Genomic DNA, 19,340 nt, shown 5'->3' with positions numbered 1-19,340 from the left:
CAGACCTATTAAATACATATCAGTTCACCATGCGGCCATATATCTCAAATTCTTCTTCTCTTCCCCAGCCCCATCTTTTCACGTCGTGCTACATGCTTGATCTTCTGTACGACCTTAGTGATCTACAACCATGCGACAGGCCATATCCTCCCGCACCTCTGGTGCAATTCGAAGGGATGTTCAAATAGCTCAAGCTTCCGCCGTTCCGTATTCTTCGTACGGAGGTTCGTCATCTACCTACGACGACGGTCAGTGGCACGGAGGATATTCGTCGGGCAATTCGTACGGTCAGCAAGGTTCAAACGGTCAACAATCGGGGCAGTCAAGCGATATGTCCTCAGGCAGCGCGGGCACAGGAAGCTCGGGCTCGAGCGGTGCCTCCTACAATGCAGGAGTGCAGGGTGGTGCTGCCGCCCAAGCCAGTCCTGTTGCTTCGACAGAAAACTCAGCTTCATCTTGGTCTGAAGGAAGCCCCGCCAACAATGCTCAGGCCAATGCCGATTCGTGGACTAGTCAATATGTTCCAAACTCGCCATCTCCATCAGTTGTAAGCGCGACATGGGAAACTTCGGCCCTTCCTACACAAACAGACAGCTGGACGAGCATGACATCGACTACTTCCACCACCAGCAATGGCACACCCACCCGCTCCAGCACGACCGAAACAGAAACGCCCGCCAGTACAACAACAGCGGCCTCCGCCGCAGGTACCTCGCATGGACCTACCCCTCTGTCTACCAAGTTGGCTATCGGCCTCAGTGTCGCAGTGGCGGTCGTCGCCATCCTAGGCTTCTTCGTGTGGTCATTGCACCGGAAGAAGCGTGCCTTGCAAAAGGCGATAGCTGGTCACAAGGCCAGGGACGAGAAACCAGACCCTAGCCCACCGCAACCTTCTATGGTGAAGAGGTGCGCCAGCAGCTTCTGCAATGGTGTATCAACCATCAAGTTCAAATCGACCAGATCGCGTCTTCGTTCTAGTTCAGTGCGTCTTCCTGGAGCTCCCAAGGCAGAGTACAAACCGATCAAAGACTTGGCACTCAAGGTGTATGCCAATGGCCGCGGAATGCTGCGTACAGCTGCCAACATTGCACGGTCTACTTGGCAGAAGTCCAACGTACATGTTCCGCGCCCTGCTTCTGAGTACATGCACGATCCCAACAGTGTGGTACGGGATGGTTTCCGTCAAATCCATCGGTCATACTTGTCTCTGCCTCAGGCGCGCAGTAGCAACAACAACAATAACAAGGATAACAAGGACATTCACCCCGCGTTGCGAGGTCTACATTCCTCGACTGAGACATTAGTCGGCGCAGACATGGGCAGAATCAAAGAAGTCAACGTGTCCAACACCCCACCAAGAGAAGAGACTGGCAGGATCCCAGAGGCCAATGTCGCAACAGTGGAAACCGTTTCGCGAGGCACATCGACCAATTCCAGCTCCCCGACAGTTTCTAGAAGTCCTACCATTGAGGTTCCTACTATTGAGATCCCCACTTCTCCTGGAGCACCACCGATTTCATTGGCTGGTGTGTATCGCGTCGATATGGATTTCCGTCCTGTCAGCCCTGAGCACATTGGACTGAAGGAGGGTCAAACGGCCATCCTGCACCTAGTATACGAAGACGGATGGGTAAGACACCAACATTGTATACCCTTCTGTATTAACTCTAGCTAACAAACTTAGGCACTGGTGACCGTCCTCGAAACAAACAAAGAAGGCCTCGTCCCTCGGGCATGTTTCTCCGCACAACCAATACGGAACCAAGCCCAGTATCTCGGAAACAATATCAGTATCTCGACTGATCACGTCCCTCGCTCTCCGCGTCCTGCGACTCCCACATCGTCATGTGAATCAACATCTGACGGCGATCTCGGACGGTTCTACTCGAACTGCGTGAGTCCGGAGTTACCGCCAATGGACGATGAGAGGCCACAGACTCCCAAGCTGAAGTCTTTGCCGTCGATTGCAAGTTTCCTTAAATCACCTCCCAGCTTCAAGAGCATGGTTTAAGTGAGAAGTAGAATTCTCTTCCTGTGAATATTCGGTGTGACCCGTGTTAAGCGACGGGTGCACTTTATTGTATATACATGATATCATAATGTCTTGTGCGGATACCTATAAACATTTATTGAAGACATCGAGAGATATTGAAATGGGCAGACGATGTCCAAGTAGCAACTTTGCCAAATGCATTGGCGGTGATTTAGACTCAGCCAGTTACCCTGTGATCTTCTTTCTGGGTGAGATGGATCCATCATTACACTGCTTTTCCTGTGAAATCCTATCTTCATGCTCGAACGACCACTGAGTAGCACAGTGGCTCCTCGCCATGTTATACACTAGTAGTATTTGTTCGTTTGCTCGCCTTTCATGTGAGCTACACAGCATAGATGGCAAGCTCATTAATTTGTATAATAGTGCTTATCGCTTCTTGTTGCATACGCTGCGAGACCTTTGACGTAACAAGAAAGCAGCCATGCTCAGAATACAGTCTTCTTCATGCTCCCCTTCCTATATTGTATATACTATGCATATGTGTATATATCATAAGGCTGGGGTGAGTACATGGACTCGTTATTACTGCTTCTCGCATAGTAATTATAAATATTGAATGTTCGTACCTACTACAGAAATCTGTACTAATTCCAGTCATGTCAACGTTATCATTACTCTTTATCACGACGTTAGATGAAATATATATAGAGTAACAGGATGATCGAAAAGAAGATCCATCGTTCATATTTAATGTCTACTACCTGCTACCTCCCATTGAATAAACTTAGTAGAAGTACCACATAGTAAATCCTTCTATCCATCATGAACTACATACATACTATGATCTATTACATTACTCGACATCTAATAAACCAATGAACACATACTACCCAAGTTATATTCCATAACTATTCCACAACTCATCCCTACAGATGCAGCATAAGCATCGTACATAATGTAACGGCGAAATAAAATACAAATACACAGCAATACCATGACCACACAATCGCACACTCACATGACACCACAACCGACGAACCACAAGCGCCCGTCCCAGTGCAGATCACCGCCGATTTCATTTCCATCTAAATATAGCTCTTTATGCTATCAGCCTTTCTTAGCTGGTGGATTTGCCGTGCGGGGTTCTCTTCTTCTGCTGCTGCTGCTTCCATCTCTTCTTTATGTCAATGACTTTATGTATTAACTTGAATATTCAATATATGTTTATACGATATGTATAATGCTTAAGAATATTTCATTCATGAAATGGCCATATACACATATATGACTGAAGCACAAAGTAGATGGATAAATGAATAACATTCCTGTTCCTGAACCATACCTCACTATGTCCTACTTACCCACACCCACAATCACACACTAACTCACAATAATCCAATTAAATTATAATTAATCAATCAATCAATCAATCAACAACCCGGATTCTATCCCTGTCTCACTCTCCCTCCCCAGTCTCACCTCATCCTCTGAACCATCATCCGACACCCGAACTGACACAGTCAATACTCAATAAGTCAACTAGCCAGGTACACACACACACACACACACACACACGGTCGGGTAATTCCTATCCTTCTTTACCCGTTCCATCCTCTTATCCCAATGCAATGCATCTTCTACTACTAGTATCTTTCCATCTACAGTAGTATCTACTATCTACAGTACACAAGGTAACCCGGCCCACTCCACTCCACTCCACCCATACATACATACATACCCCGAACGGAACATGACCTCCAGTTTGAGAAATAATGATGCCTGTTCTGGTGATCAAATCCAACCCGTTTCCTGACCTGCCACGTTCCAACCCTCCCTCCCTCCATTCCATCTCTGAAACCTTAGCATCACGCTCTCATATCATCATGACTTACCAACTTCCATTGGTATGTTCATGTTCAAATCATAACATAATCTTGCAATCAATCCATACATATCCCGAACATAGAATATGAATTTATTAAACCGGGGAAGAAAAAAAAAAAGGCCCCCAAGGATTGATTCATTTGATCTAGCGTAACCTGTTTTGGGGGTCGTCGGGGTCTAGGCTAGTCTAAGACGGGTTGAAATTGTGGGTTTCTCAAGTTTTAAGTGGAGAGAGAGTGAGAGGTAACTACTAACTAGGAAAGTAAAAAGGGGGGGTGGGTGTGGGTTGGAGAGTTTAGTTGGACCCTGAATTTTCTTTCCCACTTTCCTTCTCTCTCTCTCTTATTCGGTTCGAAAGCTTTTCTTGGCTTGGGGTAAGGTACCTTCTTCCATTGGGTAAGGGAAAGTAAATTGGCTGGTAGGCTTGGTTTGGTGTGGTTTGGTTGGGGGAAATTAAGGGTTCTTTTTTTTTTTTTCTTCGTTCTATTTTCGTTTGAGCTTTGTGTTTTTGTAACTTTCATAAATATGGTCCCTTGTATCTTATAATTCTTTTGTATGTAAGTATGTGCGTATGGCCTGATAGTTTGTATGAGGGTAGGTCAGGGTCTGTTGGAGAAAGACGGATGGGGCAGGCAAGCCCTGGCTGAGGGTCCGTTCAACTTCCGGAAAGTCCGGGCGAGGCGCGAAAAAAAAGTCTTGATCATGGTGCATGTAAGTTCATCCTCCTTAGGGGACAGACAAGCCATAGATGTACCCCATAGTAACTACGATCTATTGATCTTGATAAGGGTCTCGACCAAGACAAAGTGGATATCATTATCATCTTGAAGATGATCGTGTCGAACTATCTGTTTATCCACAGTGCAAGGACACAAAAAGAGGGCAGAACTAATTTAGTACGAATTGGTTGGATTGCAATACGAACGGCTTAATCTGGGCGACGCACGTATCTTCCCATCTACGCATGGTGGTAATAAAATAATATCAGTAGATGTCAATTCGGTATCTGAGATCGCCAGGAGTCAGAACAAAAATGGAAAATGAAGGTGCCGCTGCGCCTGTCAGACCCCAGCGCCGAAACAACTGTCTCATAAACGCGGCAATGACTGGCCAACGCCAGTGCTTGGCATGCACCCTAACAAAGAACACGGGACGAAAATGAGAATGAAAAAAATTGGAAATGATTATAAGGAAATTAATATGGAGAAGCTGAGGAAATGCTCAAGGCTAAAACGAATCCAAATGAAAAGCCTGTCACGATCGCGCCTCCCAACCTGCCCGTTTCCCCAAGGTATCCGATTATATAACCTGAAAATGCATCATAAATAAAGGAAAGGAAATGATCTGGTGGTGGACAAAGTGTCACAGAATAAAGGAAATCCAGAATGAATGAGTAGATAGAATAGGATGATCAAAGACCATCACTAAACAAAAAGTGTTGTTGGCGAACACTAGTGTTCGCAGCCCGCCGACCGAGGCGGTCGCCTCGGGCGCGGCTGGGCGAGGAACGACCCGATTCTCGTCCGGACGTGAGCCCGGACGCCGGCAGAGGTGTCATTAGAATCCATACGGAAATGCTCCCTAGCAGTGGAGGATGTAGCGAGTCGTAAAACATGCGATGCCGCTGATGTGAATCCGATAATAGGCGGAGGCCAATCGTGTATCTCGTGTCATGTGTCGTCCATCGAGAAACGGTCCAGCCAGATTATGTGGTCGTGTAGGGGTCGTACCTTGCGGGGAACCGAAGTCCCGACCGGTCGCTAAGTACCGATCAAGAGGCACCGAGCCTTACTTGCCGCAAGGTGACATTATTGGGGGGTGAGGGCTGAGACACGCGCAAAGTTACCGGCCGTTGTGCGATCCGTCGGGGCCAGAATGGCCATGGTTCCTCTGCCGAGTGTCGAGCCATTCCATGGGAACGTCCTGCCGCGAGGCGGGCGTCTTCTGATCCTCGGGGCGCCCGGTGGTGGTGTTCTGGGGGAAGAGGTTGTTCAGTTCGGCAGCAAGGGCGGACGCAGTGTAGGCGCGCAGCTCTCTCTCCTCACGCTCATCCTCCTTCATCAGGCGTCGCTGATCCGTCTTCGAGAGATTCTCCCGGCGCTTCTTCCGGATCTCGTGGATCACCCACACAAGGACCTCTTCAGGAGCACGGTTTCGGGCCTTGCCATGCCGTGTCGGGCTTCGAACATAGCGTCTAGTAACATCGGTAGCTCCATCGATCGAGAACGCAACGCAGTAGGAGATTTTCCGTCCCCAACCTATAGCTATGGTTAGCGAATGTCAAATCAGACGGAGCCGGATACACATACCCTCAGTGTAGAGACGGGGCTGATCCCAGGCCTCCTCACAAGCATCTACATGCACCCAGCGGCGCTGATGCTCAGAGTAAACCTCAGTCCAGACGTGATCCTCGGCGTTCCACACCCATCGTACACGGCCACCAAGGGCTCTGCAGAACATGCTGAAGCAGTTGGCCCATTCACCGGCACGTCCCCGTCGAGTTTGCAGCAGCTGCCACACATCCGAGTAGCGGGGGAATCTCTCGTAAGAGCCACACATTCCTTCGGAGCATCGGTATAATTCGACACGAGTGGCACCACGCGCGGTCTCGTCAGGCGACGGGGGAGTCATTCCTTGGGCGATTGAGGGCGAGCCACATCGAGCACATGGGGGATTGTTGACGAATTTGAAGAAGCAGTTCTTGAACCATCTTTATTGATATTGATTAGTAAAGCCCATGAGACGATTGAATAATTAGAAAAAACGTACCTTAGAAGCGCCCGAATGACGCAGTCCTGGTATCCCCATTCCGGCTTTCCTCCTACACTCGCTGCTTGAGCCTGCATAATCTGACTTTCTTCCTCTGCTTCCGAGTACAACCGGTCGAGAGGGATATGGGCAAGAGCCTCATCCAGAAGGCCTGGGTTCTCATATTTGGTCGGTGTTACAGAAAGAACGTGGAGAAGGTTGCGAAATTTGAGGGAAGCCGGATCTTGTGGGGGAGCAGGAACGATGGGTAGACTGCGGAGTAGGGGTGATTGAGCAGACGTTTGCGGAGGCATTTGAGGGGGGTATTGGGCTGCGGTCGGAGGCGGTGGTGGTGGTGCTCGCGAGGGATGAGGCGGGTACAGGCCAGGGGACATAGCCGCGGGCGCTGGGGATTGTGTGCGGGAGGATGCTCGGGACTGTTCCTGAAGCTGGTTGAATCTCTTGTTGCGCATCAATTGTTCGAAGGCGTTGGTAAGTTCCGAGGCGTCGAAGTTCTCAGGCTGCAGCGCCGGGTTGTGGTGTCGACCGTCCGCCATGGTGGTAGGGGGTAGGGTCAACGACACCAGCGAGTGTAAGACGTGTGAATCTCCAGATTGGATGATTTGCGATAATCCTGGGTGATCGTGATCGACTAGTAACGTGTCTCCAGATGCACGGAGGAAACACGAAAGAGATGAAGGTCGGATTGGATGGAAGAGTGATGTCGACACAGGCCAGGTAGTAGTAGAAGGTTGGAAGGTCCGTCAGGTCGGTCGATTGTAATGATAGTCGCACAGCCTAGCCAGGCGGTCGCCACGCTTGGCGCTGGTCAACGTAACCGCCACGACTACGGAGGGATCAAGGTGGTGATGAAGATGGGAGGATACTGAAGCCAGATGTCGAGATGGCTACAGTATAGTCAAGTAGTGTGAGAATGGATGAAATTATGTCAAAGGGTTTAACGACCGAAAGGGTATAGGAAGGGTTTGGTTTGGTTTAGAGGGGAGTGGGCGGGCGGCAGGGAAACCGAAAGGGGAGTGAAGAGGAAAGGAAGAGAGAGAAAAGAAGGAAGGGAAAGGGAAGAAAGCGAGAGAGAGGAAGAGAGCGGTTAGAAGAGGAATGAGGAGGGATGGTTGTTGAAGATACCTACGACGAGGTAGGGAAGTAGTAGTTCCTGGGGAGGGAGGGAGGAGAGGAGAGAGAGTAGTAGAGAGTAGAGAGAGAGGGAGGGAGGGAAGAAAGGGAAGGTAACTAACTAAACTGCTAAGAGAGAGTCGAGAAGCAGTTACGCAGACCGTGGCCGAACAATACGCAATACTAGTAGTAATACGACGACGGAGGGACTGACTAGTCACAGGAGAGGTGATGATTTTTCTGGCCATTGGCGCTTTTTCTCTCCACGCCAGCAGCGAGGGCGAAGCGTCGTCAGCCTTGAGCTCTTCGCCCCAATCAGGGCCCCGCGCCAGCACCGCAAGCCGCGTGTGTCCCGCCCCGAAACAGTTAACTGAACCATGGCCAAGACCCTCGCTCTCCTCGGTCCGCTGCTTTGCATTGCTGCGTCGCACTTACTGCCACGCACTTATCCTCTCTTTCTCCTGCTGGTAGTATGGTTCCCTCCTCCCGGGTTTTGGCAATATTGCCTTGATATTGATCAGTATGGTTTTCTGCCCCGTACAGCCAGCCCTTTCCCAACCCAAACCCTCTCTTGACTCTCAAACTGCATCCATACGATGCAGACTCTCCTCCGATCTTTTCCCCAATTATTGACCCCAACCTTCCCGCAAGTATATTTCTTCTTTGTCAATCACTCCTTGTTGCGATCCGATTAGGTCGATATCTTTGAACTTCAGGCTCCACTTCTTGAACCCGATGTCGATTTTCCCTGTCCATCGTGACCTCTTCTATGCTAACAACGGGGTGGCTGTCTGCATTCTACAAGAACAACTACAACTCCAAACTGCCCAATAAAACTACTATACGACTATACTAGTATGGACCACTGGTAGATAGAATTTAGACTATGTTTTTCCACCCTCTTTCTCTATCTCCACTTTCTTCCTAGGCCCTACAGAGAGGAGACACACCTGCTGATGAATCCCTCAAAAAGCTTGGCCATGTCCGCGTGGGTTGCACGTCGCGATCTGACATTGGGACTGGCTTTTCCCCTCAACCTCGTCTACGCAATCCTTGCACAGATTTCACTATGATCCTCAGAGCTTCATCATCTTCCCGACCACACCCTCCCCGTGGAGGTCCTGTCCCGCTATACAGAAGATTTGCATCTCCCGATCGGGTAACTGTCGAGCGCAATCTTCCGCACTCTGGGTCCGCACCATGGGGATCTCGTTCGACGTCAGCCTGCCTGTCTTACGCGGCTCTCTGACCAACGGACTAAAAATGTCACCATCGTACGCTACCATGCGCAACGACCGTGCTCCGTGCACGTCGTGTCCACTTCAATGGTCGATACTAGGCACACCATCAACAGAATTTTAAGGAGCTCTTCCTCCACCAGGAGGGAAATTTCATGACTCCAACACCTATTCAGACACGAAACTCCAATACCTCTACCAGAAGGGGCAATTTGGCAGAGCGGCATGGCCCGTAGCCTTACGAGTACTCAATCCAGTGCTGGAGTTTTCAACCCACTTCACCAAATTCCCCTCAGCTGACGAATCAACGGATGAAGTCGAACCCGATTTTGGGTGCCAATTCTCTGGCGGACGAAGGGATTGGGCAAATAAGAGGGAGCTGGATAGTCATGTAAGGCTAAGAACTGCACTATTTGTCAGCTAAATTACTCGGAAAGCTGCCACAGAAGCAATTGGAGGGGCAACATCGTATGCTGGCGTCGAACTATATGTTGGGTACGTCGTGGCCTCGAAGGATGTGAGGGTCATTTTAAATGAGCCCTCCTATAAGACGAGCAATCCAAACCCTAGCCGGAACAGACTTCAGCCGTCGTGTGGCCGGCGATGATCATGGTGATCTTGATGACTTATAAAAGCCAACCTTGATCAGGGTTCAGACTGCGCCTTGCACGGCAGACTTCTATATGTTTCAATTGGAGGACGACTCCATGATAGACACAGCGATCAGAAGACAATCATCGCGCCGTATGCGCACGACACCCTTGAAGCAAGCCCTGGGCAGTCCGTACGCATAAACGTCCTTTCTGTACATATAAGACGACCTGTCCAGCGCCCTATCTTCTTAGCATTAGAAGCACACGCGGCATCTGCACCCTGATGAATGTGAATCCCCACTCTGACAGTTCTCATGTACCACAAATCGCCAATTCATTTCCACCGTCATTTTATTTATCCCTCCCAAAAAGGAATTCCCTAGGCCAATCATTTCATGCATATAACACATCCAGAGGACCCTACGCCATTGGTGTTAATTATTTAGCTGAAAGGCGGCGCTGAATGAACACCTGAACTCGATAACAGTTATACCGAGAGTGTTCAAGGAGAAAAAAAAAAATACAAACAAAATAAAAAATAAAAGAAGACCCGGGAACCCGACTTCTCCGACTGTCCGCATATCTTCCTCCCTACCAACTCAAAGCGGAAAGTATCCAACGGAGATAAAACCAGTCGGCGTTACAGGATTACGGCATCCTTCCTAAACAGGACGATGGGTGGCGGAGACGCGCAAGCGTCCGTCTTGGCATGAGACAAGATCTGGCTAGAGGGAGCTTCCAGACCCATGGCCCTAAACCCGTTTCTGTTTGTTGTCCAAGGTGTCAACAGTCAATACCACCGTCCTAGACCCTGGCCAGGGGGCTTGGCGTGGATACCTCATCCGGTTATGTGTGGCTTTGCTTTTTTCTTTTTCCCTCTTCCTTCTGAGTTTAGTAAGTGGTAGATTGATTGCGAGAGAAAGTCACAACCCTTTCCAGTTCGTTCTCGGGTTTGTGTTCCATTCCATCGATGGTCGAGACCCTGGACGATCTCATCTCTTGTTTTTGAGGACATTCTATTCTACACAGGTATATTTCCATGGTTTAGATAATTGCCTATAAATCTTCTTCACTACTGCACTCTAGATAAGTAGGAAATATAATATGGGGATGGCTAATATTAGCATCACCTTCACACCAGGTAAGAATTAAGAAGATTGCAATTCCAGAGATTAGTTAGTTTTTACTTGGTTGGATTACGCAGCACTATGCAGATGACTAAGTAACTAACTAAAGGGAACCCGGTCTTTACGGCATCCCACTTAACCCGAACTGTTCTTTGAACCTGGACGCGGAATTGAACCCTTGAAACCGAACACGTGAGCCATCCCTTTCCCGATTGGTGAGAATCCTCCAATGTAAGGTGCGGTGGGTCTTTTATCGATGCTGAACTGGCATGATTACGACAACTCTTTTTTAGGTGGATTCTTCAGTGCCTGCCTGCCTCCAGAGAACAATACTGTACGGATTACTGAGCAGAAAGAAGAACATCAACGGAATAACGGAGTCACGCGGAGTTAAAAACCGCGCGCGGCTCAAGCCGACAGAATCTCATACCCACATCTTTTCGTACCAGGTTTCATTGACCCAAGGGTCACAGTCAGTTACTGATATTACTTATCCACAGTTCAGTTGGAGGCACTAGACTACGTACTAATTATTTTATTTAGTTGGTTCGTGGTTTGTGGTTAGCGGGCCGTGTCATCGTGAAGTCATGATTAGATACTACTTGCAGATACGCTAACTATAATCTACTACAATATGATATACTATAGTATACTTTACACATTATATGTAGATAGATACTATATAGAGTAATCTAGTGTAGGGATATATATACATACGTATGTATGATGTGATGATGTAACCGCAACTGCATCTTCACCCTTCACCTGAGACAAACAGATAGATAGATAGATAGACAGCATACTGTAGTAGATATGATCCAGTTCCTTGCTTCAGGTACTCGCGGACATACATACATGCATACTACACGCATACTTGCTTGATTCGCACACATACCGTATAGCATAACTTCAATACTGTGGATTCGCCACTATTGATACTACCTGCGACCTATCTGTCTGTCTGTCTGTCTGTCTGTCTGACTTCTTGCTAAGGTAGCATAGCAGGCAGGCAGGTAGGCAAATCAACGTTGCCGCTGCAGTACTACCGTTACTGTGCAGGATGTAGGAAGTATATATCTGTAGGTACTACTTACTACTACACTTCTACTCTACCTTTCCCTCTATGTACTCTGCAGTTTATTATTATAAATATATATAAGAATATTGTATATTATATTACTATATATCCCCATTATCCACTTCAAAATAATACCAACAAACTAAACAAATCAATCTTATCTCTAACATACATTGTATGAACTGACTGAAGAAAATGATCTACAACATATATGTACATGATGACGTACACCCCCAAACCGGGTACCATAATCCCTTCCCCTTCCCTTCCCGGGACGGGTAAGTATCTGCTTTGCTCTTCTCTTTGTCCCCGGGTACGTAGTTAGATATTATGGACAACGTTGTTTCAGATAGCGTAGGTAGGGATGCGTGGTTGGGTTTTGTTGGATAATCCGATGATCATTGTTGGGATGTATCAGATAACGTACGCGGCTTTATTTGAATTTTTACTTTCTTGCCATGTGTCATGTGTATTGTGGTGGTTAGGTTTGGAAGCATGGGTTTTTTTTGACTTCTTCGATGGATGTTCGGTTCGGCGTGGTGGTGTGCTTGCTGTGCTTTGCTTGCTGTGCGGTGTGTAGAGTATGTAGAGGGGGAAATTAAGTTTTCTGCACTACTACATACTACTCTAGTTTGGGTGCTAGTATTTATTAATCAATCTTCTAGAAGGTGTCTCGTCTTGTCTTGCATTAAGCGGTATCTTTATTATGCTGTGTCGCTTGCCGAATTCTTATTTAATCTATGGATTAGAAGATCGCTATGCCCAGATACTATGTTCGCCGTGCTCGTGTTCGCCAAGAATATGAACAGTAAATGCTGAATGAATGAGTGTGAACGAATGGATGAATGAAGGAGATGAAAAGAAACAAGGAAACCGCTGCAGTCCATAACAGCAATCAGGTTGAACACTTGGATAGTTCGGCAACGAATGACTTGCCCCAGAAAGCACTGCGACATTATCGTCAGCTAACTATGCGTTGTATACTCATCAATAGGCCGCGTCAGCTTACCTGGTGTACTTGGAGATGTATTTGTAGAGCTTTTCGAATTTTTGGGCCCGCAGATCGTCACTCATCGACACGGCCTCGTGGTATGCGTTGGCAAGTTCTTCCGTGTTCCATGGGTTGACGACAATGCTGCCGTTAAGGCTTTGCGCGGCTCCAGCAAACTCCGACAGAATTAGCACCCCCTTGCGTTTCTGCTGGGTTGCAACGTATTCGAACGACACTAGGTTCATCCCGTCGCGAGTCGACGACACGACACACGCGTCGGAGGCGGCATACAGCGCGATGAGCTCATCAAAGCTCACCGATTTGTGCATGAAGTGGATGGGCATGTAGTCGACCGTTCCTGAGTCAAGCTGTTAGCAGGCGCAAGAGGAGGATTGCATCGCCATTGCCAGTCTTACCGAACTTTCCGTTGATTCTGCCCACCAGCTCGTTCACCACGGCCCTCAGGTTCTGGTACTCTTCAACATCTTGCCGACTCGGGACAGCTACCTGTACCAGCACGACTTTGCCCACCCATTCGGGATGCTGGGAGAGGAAGACCTCCAAGGCGTGCAGCTTCTGGGGAATACCCTTGATGTAGTCAAGGCGATCAACGCTGACCATCAACTTGGTGCCTTGGAACTTGTTCTCAAGGCTCGCGATGCGGTTCTGCACCTTGGGGCTCTTTAGGCCTTCGGTGAACTTGTCGGGGTCAATGCCGATGGGGAACGCTCCCACGGCAACAGATCTGTCCTTGAATTTGACACTGCTGGGGGTCGTGACCAATCCACTGCCAGGGATGTTAGCCTACATTCGGCCAGAGAGCAAGTGGTCACTTACAGGATATGAGAGCAACAGCTCAGGAAGTGACGCGCATAGTCATAGGTATGGAACCCGATCAAGTCACACTGCAACACGCCGCGCAGCAACTGACTCCGCACGGGCAGGATTCTATAGATCTCACTGCTCGGGAACGGAGTATGCAAGAAGAATCCAATGCGGATATTGTTCTTGCCCAAGGCTGCAAGTTCTTCGCGGAGAACCTCCGGAAGAAGCATGAGGTGGTAGTCGTGGACCCAGACAAGGTCTCCTTCCCGGGCCTCATGGGCGATAGTCTTCGCGAACAAACGGTTCGCCTCACGATACGCATCCCAGGCAGCTTCGTCGAAAACAATTTCACCGGGATGGTAATGCAAGAGAGGCCACAAGATTGAGTCTGATAGCTCACATTAGCAACAGTTAGGGACCTGTCGCGCCCTGCCAGGTGGCAGCCGCAGGAGATAGGTGCGGAAGCGCATCCGATGCAGGTGGAGGAGGGGAATCACGACGATACGTACTTGAGAAGCCATTGTAGTGGCGATCTGCCAATTTGTCGTCCATGAACACGGGAGTGGCGTTGAACTCTTCCTGCAATCGCTGTTTCACGGAATCGACCTCATCTTCTGGTACTTCCAGTCCTGGCCAGCCATACCACTGGAAGGTCGTGGTCTTTGATAGTCCGCTCAAACCAGTCACCAGGCCACCAGAGGACATGGAAAACTCATATTTCCCACCCCCGGAGCGACGAATGGTGATAGGTAGACGATTAGAGACGATCAACAGGCGGTGATCGCCTTCCGAAGAATGACCGTTAGCAGCCATTGGGGGGAGAAAAGAGATAATGCAATGGAGAGCAGAGCAAAAGGGGTGTGCCCCGCTTTGAGGATGGTGGAGGATAAGATGAGTCAATTGAGGGGAATTGATAGGAGACTGCGAGATAATATAAGGAGAGTAACTGGGGGGGAAGGGAAAGGAGGTGATGGGAAAGAGGGGGGGGACAAGACTAGCAAGTGGTAGTAGTAGTAGTGTTGTAGTGTAGAGTAATTGGTGGTGATGGATGGAAAGTTGAAGGGGAAAGATTGAAGTGGTGATGGTAATTTTGGTTTATCTTTCAAGCTTTCCGCTTTCCATCTCATTTCGTGTTTGCCCCTCACCATTTCCTCTTTGTGACTTCACTTTTTCCACTTCCCACTTTTTTCTTCTTCTCCTACTTTCTCTTCCTTCCCGTCTCCATCCCTCAATTACCCGTTCCTTGTCTGGAGGTGCCGGAATCATCATTGACCAACCCGGTGTTCCATGTGCTTCGGTGACCATTCCCATTGTCTGGCGGAAACAAGGCGCGCGTGCGCGACAGAGCGACCCAACGCCCGGTCGAATTGTCGAGAACCATCGCCAAAACGCTATCTTAGTGCCGGTGGAGAGACTGCGGATCCCACGGGAACCACAACGTCATTGATCTCATTGGTCTGCCCACTATAAGCTGCAAGGCTATAGCAGCACTGCCAGGCAAGTTTTCTTGCGTCTTTGGCTTCATCTATGCCATGCATCGGGCTTGTGATCTGAGACCATAATCCTGGTGGCCTAGATCCGGGTCCCCGTTCCCCCCAATTTCCCCCCCTTCTCTCTTACTCTCCTGCCCTCTTTTGTTTTCTTTTTTAGCATCCCTCATGATGCGACTGGACTGGCATCTCTCTGCCCAAGACAAGCCCAAAGAACCTGCCCGAACCCCTCCTTCGCGCTTGGAACATGCCCCTCTCCAGTCACACCTTTTCCCCGAAGAGCCCAGAATGTTCCTGTCATTTTCGCATGTGCTTCATCTCCCTGGTCTGGACGGCTTCCCCCTGGTCCAATCATCAACGTCACCACTCCCTGCTTTCTTCATCTTCTGGCTCGGGTGTCTAACCTGTCCCCGGGATTTTCAGGGTCGTCGCAATTCACTCTTCTCCCGTGACACTTAAGACATAGCTCCTGCCGTCGCATATCAAATTATTCCCACACCCTCTTTAGCCTCCCTTGGTCCGGACAGGAAGAAATCAAATCTCCACGGATCATTCACTTAATTCCTCCGGGAAAAGCGGCACGCATAATTCCATACTTCAGCCTTTCATTTTCCTCCAGAGAACCCTCCAAAGCTCCCCTTCAATTCCTCGTGCAATAGCCCTTGAACAATACAATAGGCTAGACTTTGTCGGTGTCACTTCACCCCAATGACGGTCTTCATTGCCTCACTGTATGTTTGTCCTTCTTCATCTCGCAGTTGATTGAGTTCTCACTCACACTGTCCAGCTTTCTCCCCTATACCATTGACTTTCAAGCTACCGAGTTGCGACATGCTCGGCGCAAGTCATCCAGTAGCTCTTCTCGCGGAGAGGGCCGAATCATAGGGCGACTAGCAGACACCAACAGGAAGCACCATTCCAAGAGCATAAGTCTGTCGCTAACTCCTGGCGCCACCACCGACGATGAAAGGATCTTCAAGCCCTATGTCTCGCGCGCTGCAGGTGAAATTCCGGCTGCAGATGATCCCAACGGCCCAGGCCCTAGCGAACCTCGTACCGTTTCCTGGGGCCAGAGCCGTAAGTTCAATCAGCCGCGCTTAAAGACTTCTCTTCACCCGGGTCCCTCCATCCTGAGCCGGCCTGGGCCAGGGGATGATGTGGACAACCCGCCCTATCTGGATGGTCCTGTAGATGTATTGAGCTCGGAAGAAGAACACGGGAGTCCCCGTGCTTTGCTCTCTGAGCTTGACTGGGTTGTCAAGGCAGCTGAACAGGGCAATGGTGGCTTGCGGAACGCCATCAATGCTGCCGAAGAAGCAGGCATGTTGACGGACAAGATGTGGGTGGGCACATTGGGTATGCCTACGGACTCATTGAGAGACGGCACGCGTGCCAGTATCTTCGAGACGCTGGAAGATGAATACGAGTCGCTTGCTGTGTTTGTCCGCGACAGCGAATTCGAAGGTCATTACACCCACTTCTGCCGGGCTGTCCTGTGGCCTGCTTTCCACTATCAGATGCAGGAAAGCCCGCGACACACGGAGTACGACGATTACTCCTGGAAGCAGTATGTCAAAGTCAACGAGGCATTCGCAAAAATCATTGCTGCATACTGGCGTCCTGGTGACAGCATCTGGGTACATGACTATCACCTTCTGCTTCTTCCGGGAATGCTCCGGGAGAGGCTGCCAAAGGCAGAAATCGGCTTCTTCATGCATACTGCATTTCCCTCGTCGGAGATCTTCCGCTGCCTGAACGCTCGAGAGGCACTGCTGAAAGGGCTTCTCGGTGCGGATCTGATTGGTTTTCAGACGGAAGAGTACTGCTATCATTTTCTCCAATCTTGCATTCGCCTGTTAAGGTTGGAAGTCTCCGTTGATGGCGTACAACTCGACCGACGATTCGTCCATGTGAAGAATATGCCCATCGGTGTTGACGTCAAATCGCTCGACGCGCTGCGCAGGACTACACATGTGAAGGATTGGATCGCCAATATCACCTCTCGATACAAGGGAAAACATTTGATCGTTGCTCGTGACAGGCTCGATGCTCCGGGTGGTATCAAGCAGAAGCTTCTCGCTTATGAACTTTTCCTGAAGAAGTACCCTAAGTGGAGGGAAAAGGTATGTTCGGGCGAAGCACAATGCATGGTTTAATACATTTGGTACTAACTAGCCCAGGTGGTCCTTGTTCAAGTCGCTTCGGCTTCTGAGCTGCCTGAATTGGAAGCTCAAGTTTCGAAAATTGCCATGAGGATAAACTCGGTGTACTCCAGCTTGACTCATCAGCCCCTGGTACTCCTGAGACAGGATATCAGTTATTCCCAGTTCTTGGCCCTCATGAGCGTGGCGGACATCTTCATGGTCACCAGCCTTAGGGAAGGCATGAACCTTAGTAGCCACGATTACATTCATTGTCAGGATGGAATTCTGGCATCTCAGCGTCATGGCTCTCTTATTCTGAGCGAGTTTACAGGGAGCGCTTCCCTCTTCAGTGGGCACGAACTTCTGGTTAACCCTTGGGATTACAAAGAGGTTGCCGATGCGATTAATAAGGCGCTTTCCATGACGCCCGAGCAGAAGGAGCGGAACTGGCAGTTCTTGCTTGAAAAGCAAACCCCTCACACAGCGATCGCATGGTTCAACTCATTCCACACCGCTCTGACTAATGCACACAGCACGCAGCTATCTCGTGAACTCAGCCAGGTGTCCCTTCTGTCTGTCAAGGCCGTGAAGGAGGCGTATGACAATTCCAGCTCACGCCTTTTCTTCTTGGAAGACGACGGCATCATTGCTCCTCAAAACGGATCTTCAACTGACCTAATCGCTCTGCTCGAGCGCTTGCTAGCAGATCCCCAGAATATTGTTTATGTGACGAGCAGCAAGAGTCCGGAGCAGCTTGACTCAGCCTTGGAGGCACTCTCTACCAAGGTGGGGTTGATCGCCGAGAATGGCTGTTTCAAGCGCGAAGTCGGCTCATACACTTGGAAAACGCTAGTAGACATGGAAAAGGCTAAGGACTGGCGGAACGGCATCCGCAAAGTGATCCAGTATTACCATGAACGAACTGAAGGAAGTGAGATGGAGGAGCGTCGTTGTCTCATGAACTTCTGCTACGAGCATGCGCATGATCCGGAGATCGCCGGGCGCCAGGCCTCGAGCCTAGCAGATCAGATCAACGGCACACGGGGAAGCGAAGCCATCCGCGTGGTCCTCAGCCAGGGCGCCGTGAGTGTCGAGCCTCTGGACGTGTCCAAGGCCAAAGCAGCCGAATCCGTCCTGCGGCAGTTACCCCGCACGCCGGATTTCGTGTTCGTCGCCGGGGGTGCGCGTGGCGACGAAGCCCTTTTCCGCTGGGCTAATCGCCTGCATGCTGAACAGATGATCCCCAGCGTGACCACCCTGACCGTGGGCTCTCACGCCACGGAGGCCAAAGCCGTGCCTCCCGGTGACATGAGCATGGCCGATATCGTAGACGCTTTTACTTCTCGGCCGATGACAAACGGCATGTCCAACGGACACACCAACGGACACTCCGCTGAGGATACTAATGGGCAAGCAAATGGTCACCACCCCGAGGTAAATGGCGTCAATGGAGAAAGCCATGACTGACCTCTTCACCCTACCTTTATTCTTCCACTACCCCGTCCTTACTCCATTCCTTCTCGGGTGAACATGTAGCATCCATCCATCCTCTGACCCCTCCTTTCAGTCTACTGTTATCTCCCTTCTTTCCCTCTTCCTCCTTTAACCTCTTCTCTTCTTCTCACATGTCTAGCTACCTCTTTCCTAAGTATGATATAACGTGTCACGGCGAATGATCATAATGTGTCCATCGGAAGGAACCCCTACCTCGATACACGATAATTATACTATACTATCCTTCCCTTACCAATATATTCTTAGTGTACTTTAAGAATGGATATTTGATATTCAATACCGTAACATATTCCTTCTTCCGTACTACATGCATCGTTACATAAGATAAGATAGTAATTAAGATATTAAGGAACACCAGATCCGATTGAATGTTTGATTGATTGATTGATTGATTGATGATGATGATCTATTCCAAAAACAACCAGACGAGTTTCCTACCTTACCTACTAACTAATTAGTCAGTTAGTTACCTATGGATCTTAACTACCTTCCCCCGCAGCGCAGCCATGGCCAGAGTCAATAGTCAGTCAATGAACAATGCAACCACTGCCTTCGCAAAATAAGATGAAACCCCTGG

General features: G+C 49.3%; 4 protein-coding genes across 4 annotated transcripts; 2 read left to right on the top strand and 2 right to left on the bottom strand.

Annotated features, from left to right (window-relative positions):
* Nucleotides 1-130: 130 nt before the first annotated feature.
* Nucleotides 131-2,011, top strand: AKAW2_11417A (uncharacterized protein; the record flags this gene model as incomplete). Its single annotated transcript, XM_041683899.1, has 2 exons — nucleotides 131-1,630; nucleotides 1,685-2,011. The coding sequence occupies 2 exons, from the start codon at nucleotides 131-133 to the stop codon at nucleotides 2,009-2,011; spliced, it is 1,827 nt and encodes a 608-aa protein (XP_041538137.1).
* Nucleotides 2,012-5,722: 3,711 nt separating this feature from the next.
* On the bottom strand, nucleotides 5,723-7,185 carry png1 (peptide-N4-(N-acetyl-beta-glucosaminyl)asparagine amidase; the record flags this gene model as incomplete). The annotated part of the gene is made up of 3 exons (XM_041683898.1): nucleotides 5,723-6,138; nucleotides 6,190-6,590; nucleotides 6,650-7,185. 3 exons carry the CDS (start codon nucleotides 7,183-7,185, stop codon nucleotides 5,723-5,725), a joined length of 1,353 nt encoding a protein of 450 aa, XP_041538136.1.
* Nucleotides 7,186-12,693: 5,508 nt separating this feature from the next.
* AKAW2_11415S (glycosyltransferase family 20 protein) lies at nucleotides 12,694-14,427 on the bottom strand (the record flags this gene model as incomplete). The annotated part of the gene is made up of 5 exons (XM_041683897.1): nucleotides 12,694-12,745; nucleotides 12,808-13,147; nucleotides 13,206-13,576; nucleotides 13,627-14,002; nucleotides 14,124-14,427. The coding sequence occupies 5 exons, from the start codon at nucleotides 14,425-14,427 to the stop codon at nucleotides 12,694-12,696; spliced, it is 1,443 nt and encodes a 480-aa protein (XP_041538135.1).
* A 1,385-nt stretch (nucleotides 14,428-15,812) lies between these two features.
* AKAW2_11414A (trehalose-6-phosphate synthase) lies at nucleotides 15,813-18,715 on the top strand (the record flags this gene model as incomplete). The annotated part of the gene is made up of 3 exons (XM_041683896.1): nucleotides 15,813-15,835; nucleotides 15,892-17,227; nucleotides 17,285-18,715. 3 exons carry the CDS (start codon nucleotides 15,813-15,815, stop codon nucleotides 18,713-18,715), a joined length of 2,790 nt encoding a protein of 929 aa, XP_041538134.1.
* Between the last annotated feature and the right edge of the window lie 625 nt (nucleotides 18,716-19,340).

Source organism: Aspergillus luchuensis, chromosome 1, assembly GCF_016861625.1.
Source record: "Aspergillus luchuensis IFO 4308 DNA, chromosome 1, nearly complete sequence".
Classification (NCBI taxonomy): domain Eukaryota; kingdom Fungi; phylum Ascomycota; class Eurotiomycetes; order Eurotiales; family Aspergillaceae; genus Aspergillus; species Aspergillus luchuensis.
Note: the sequence above shows the minus strand (reverse complement) of the source record. Positions and strands in the feature narration are given on the sequence as shown.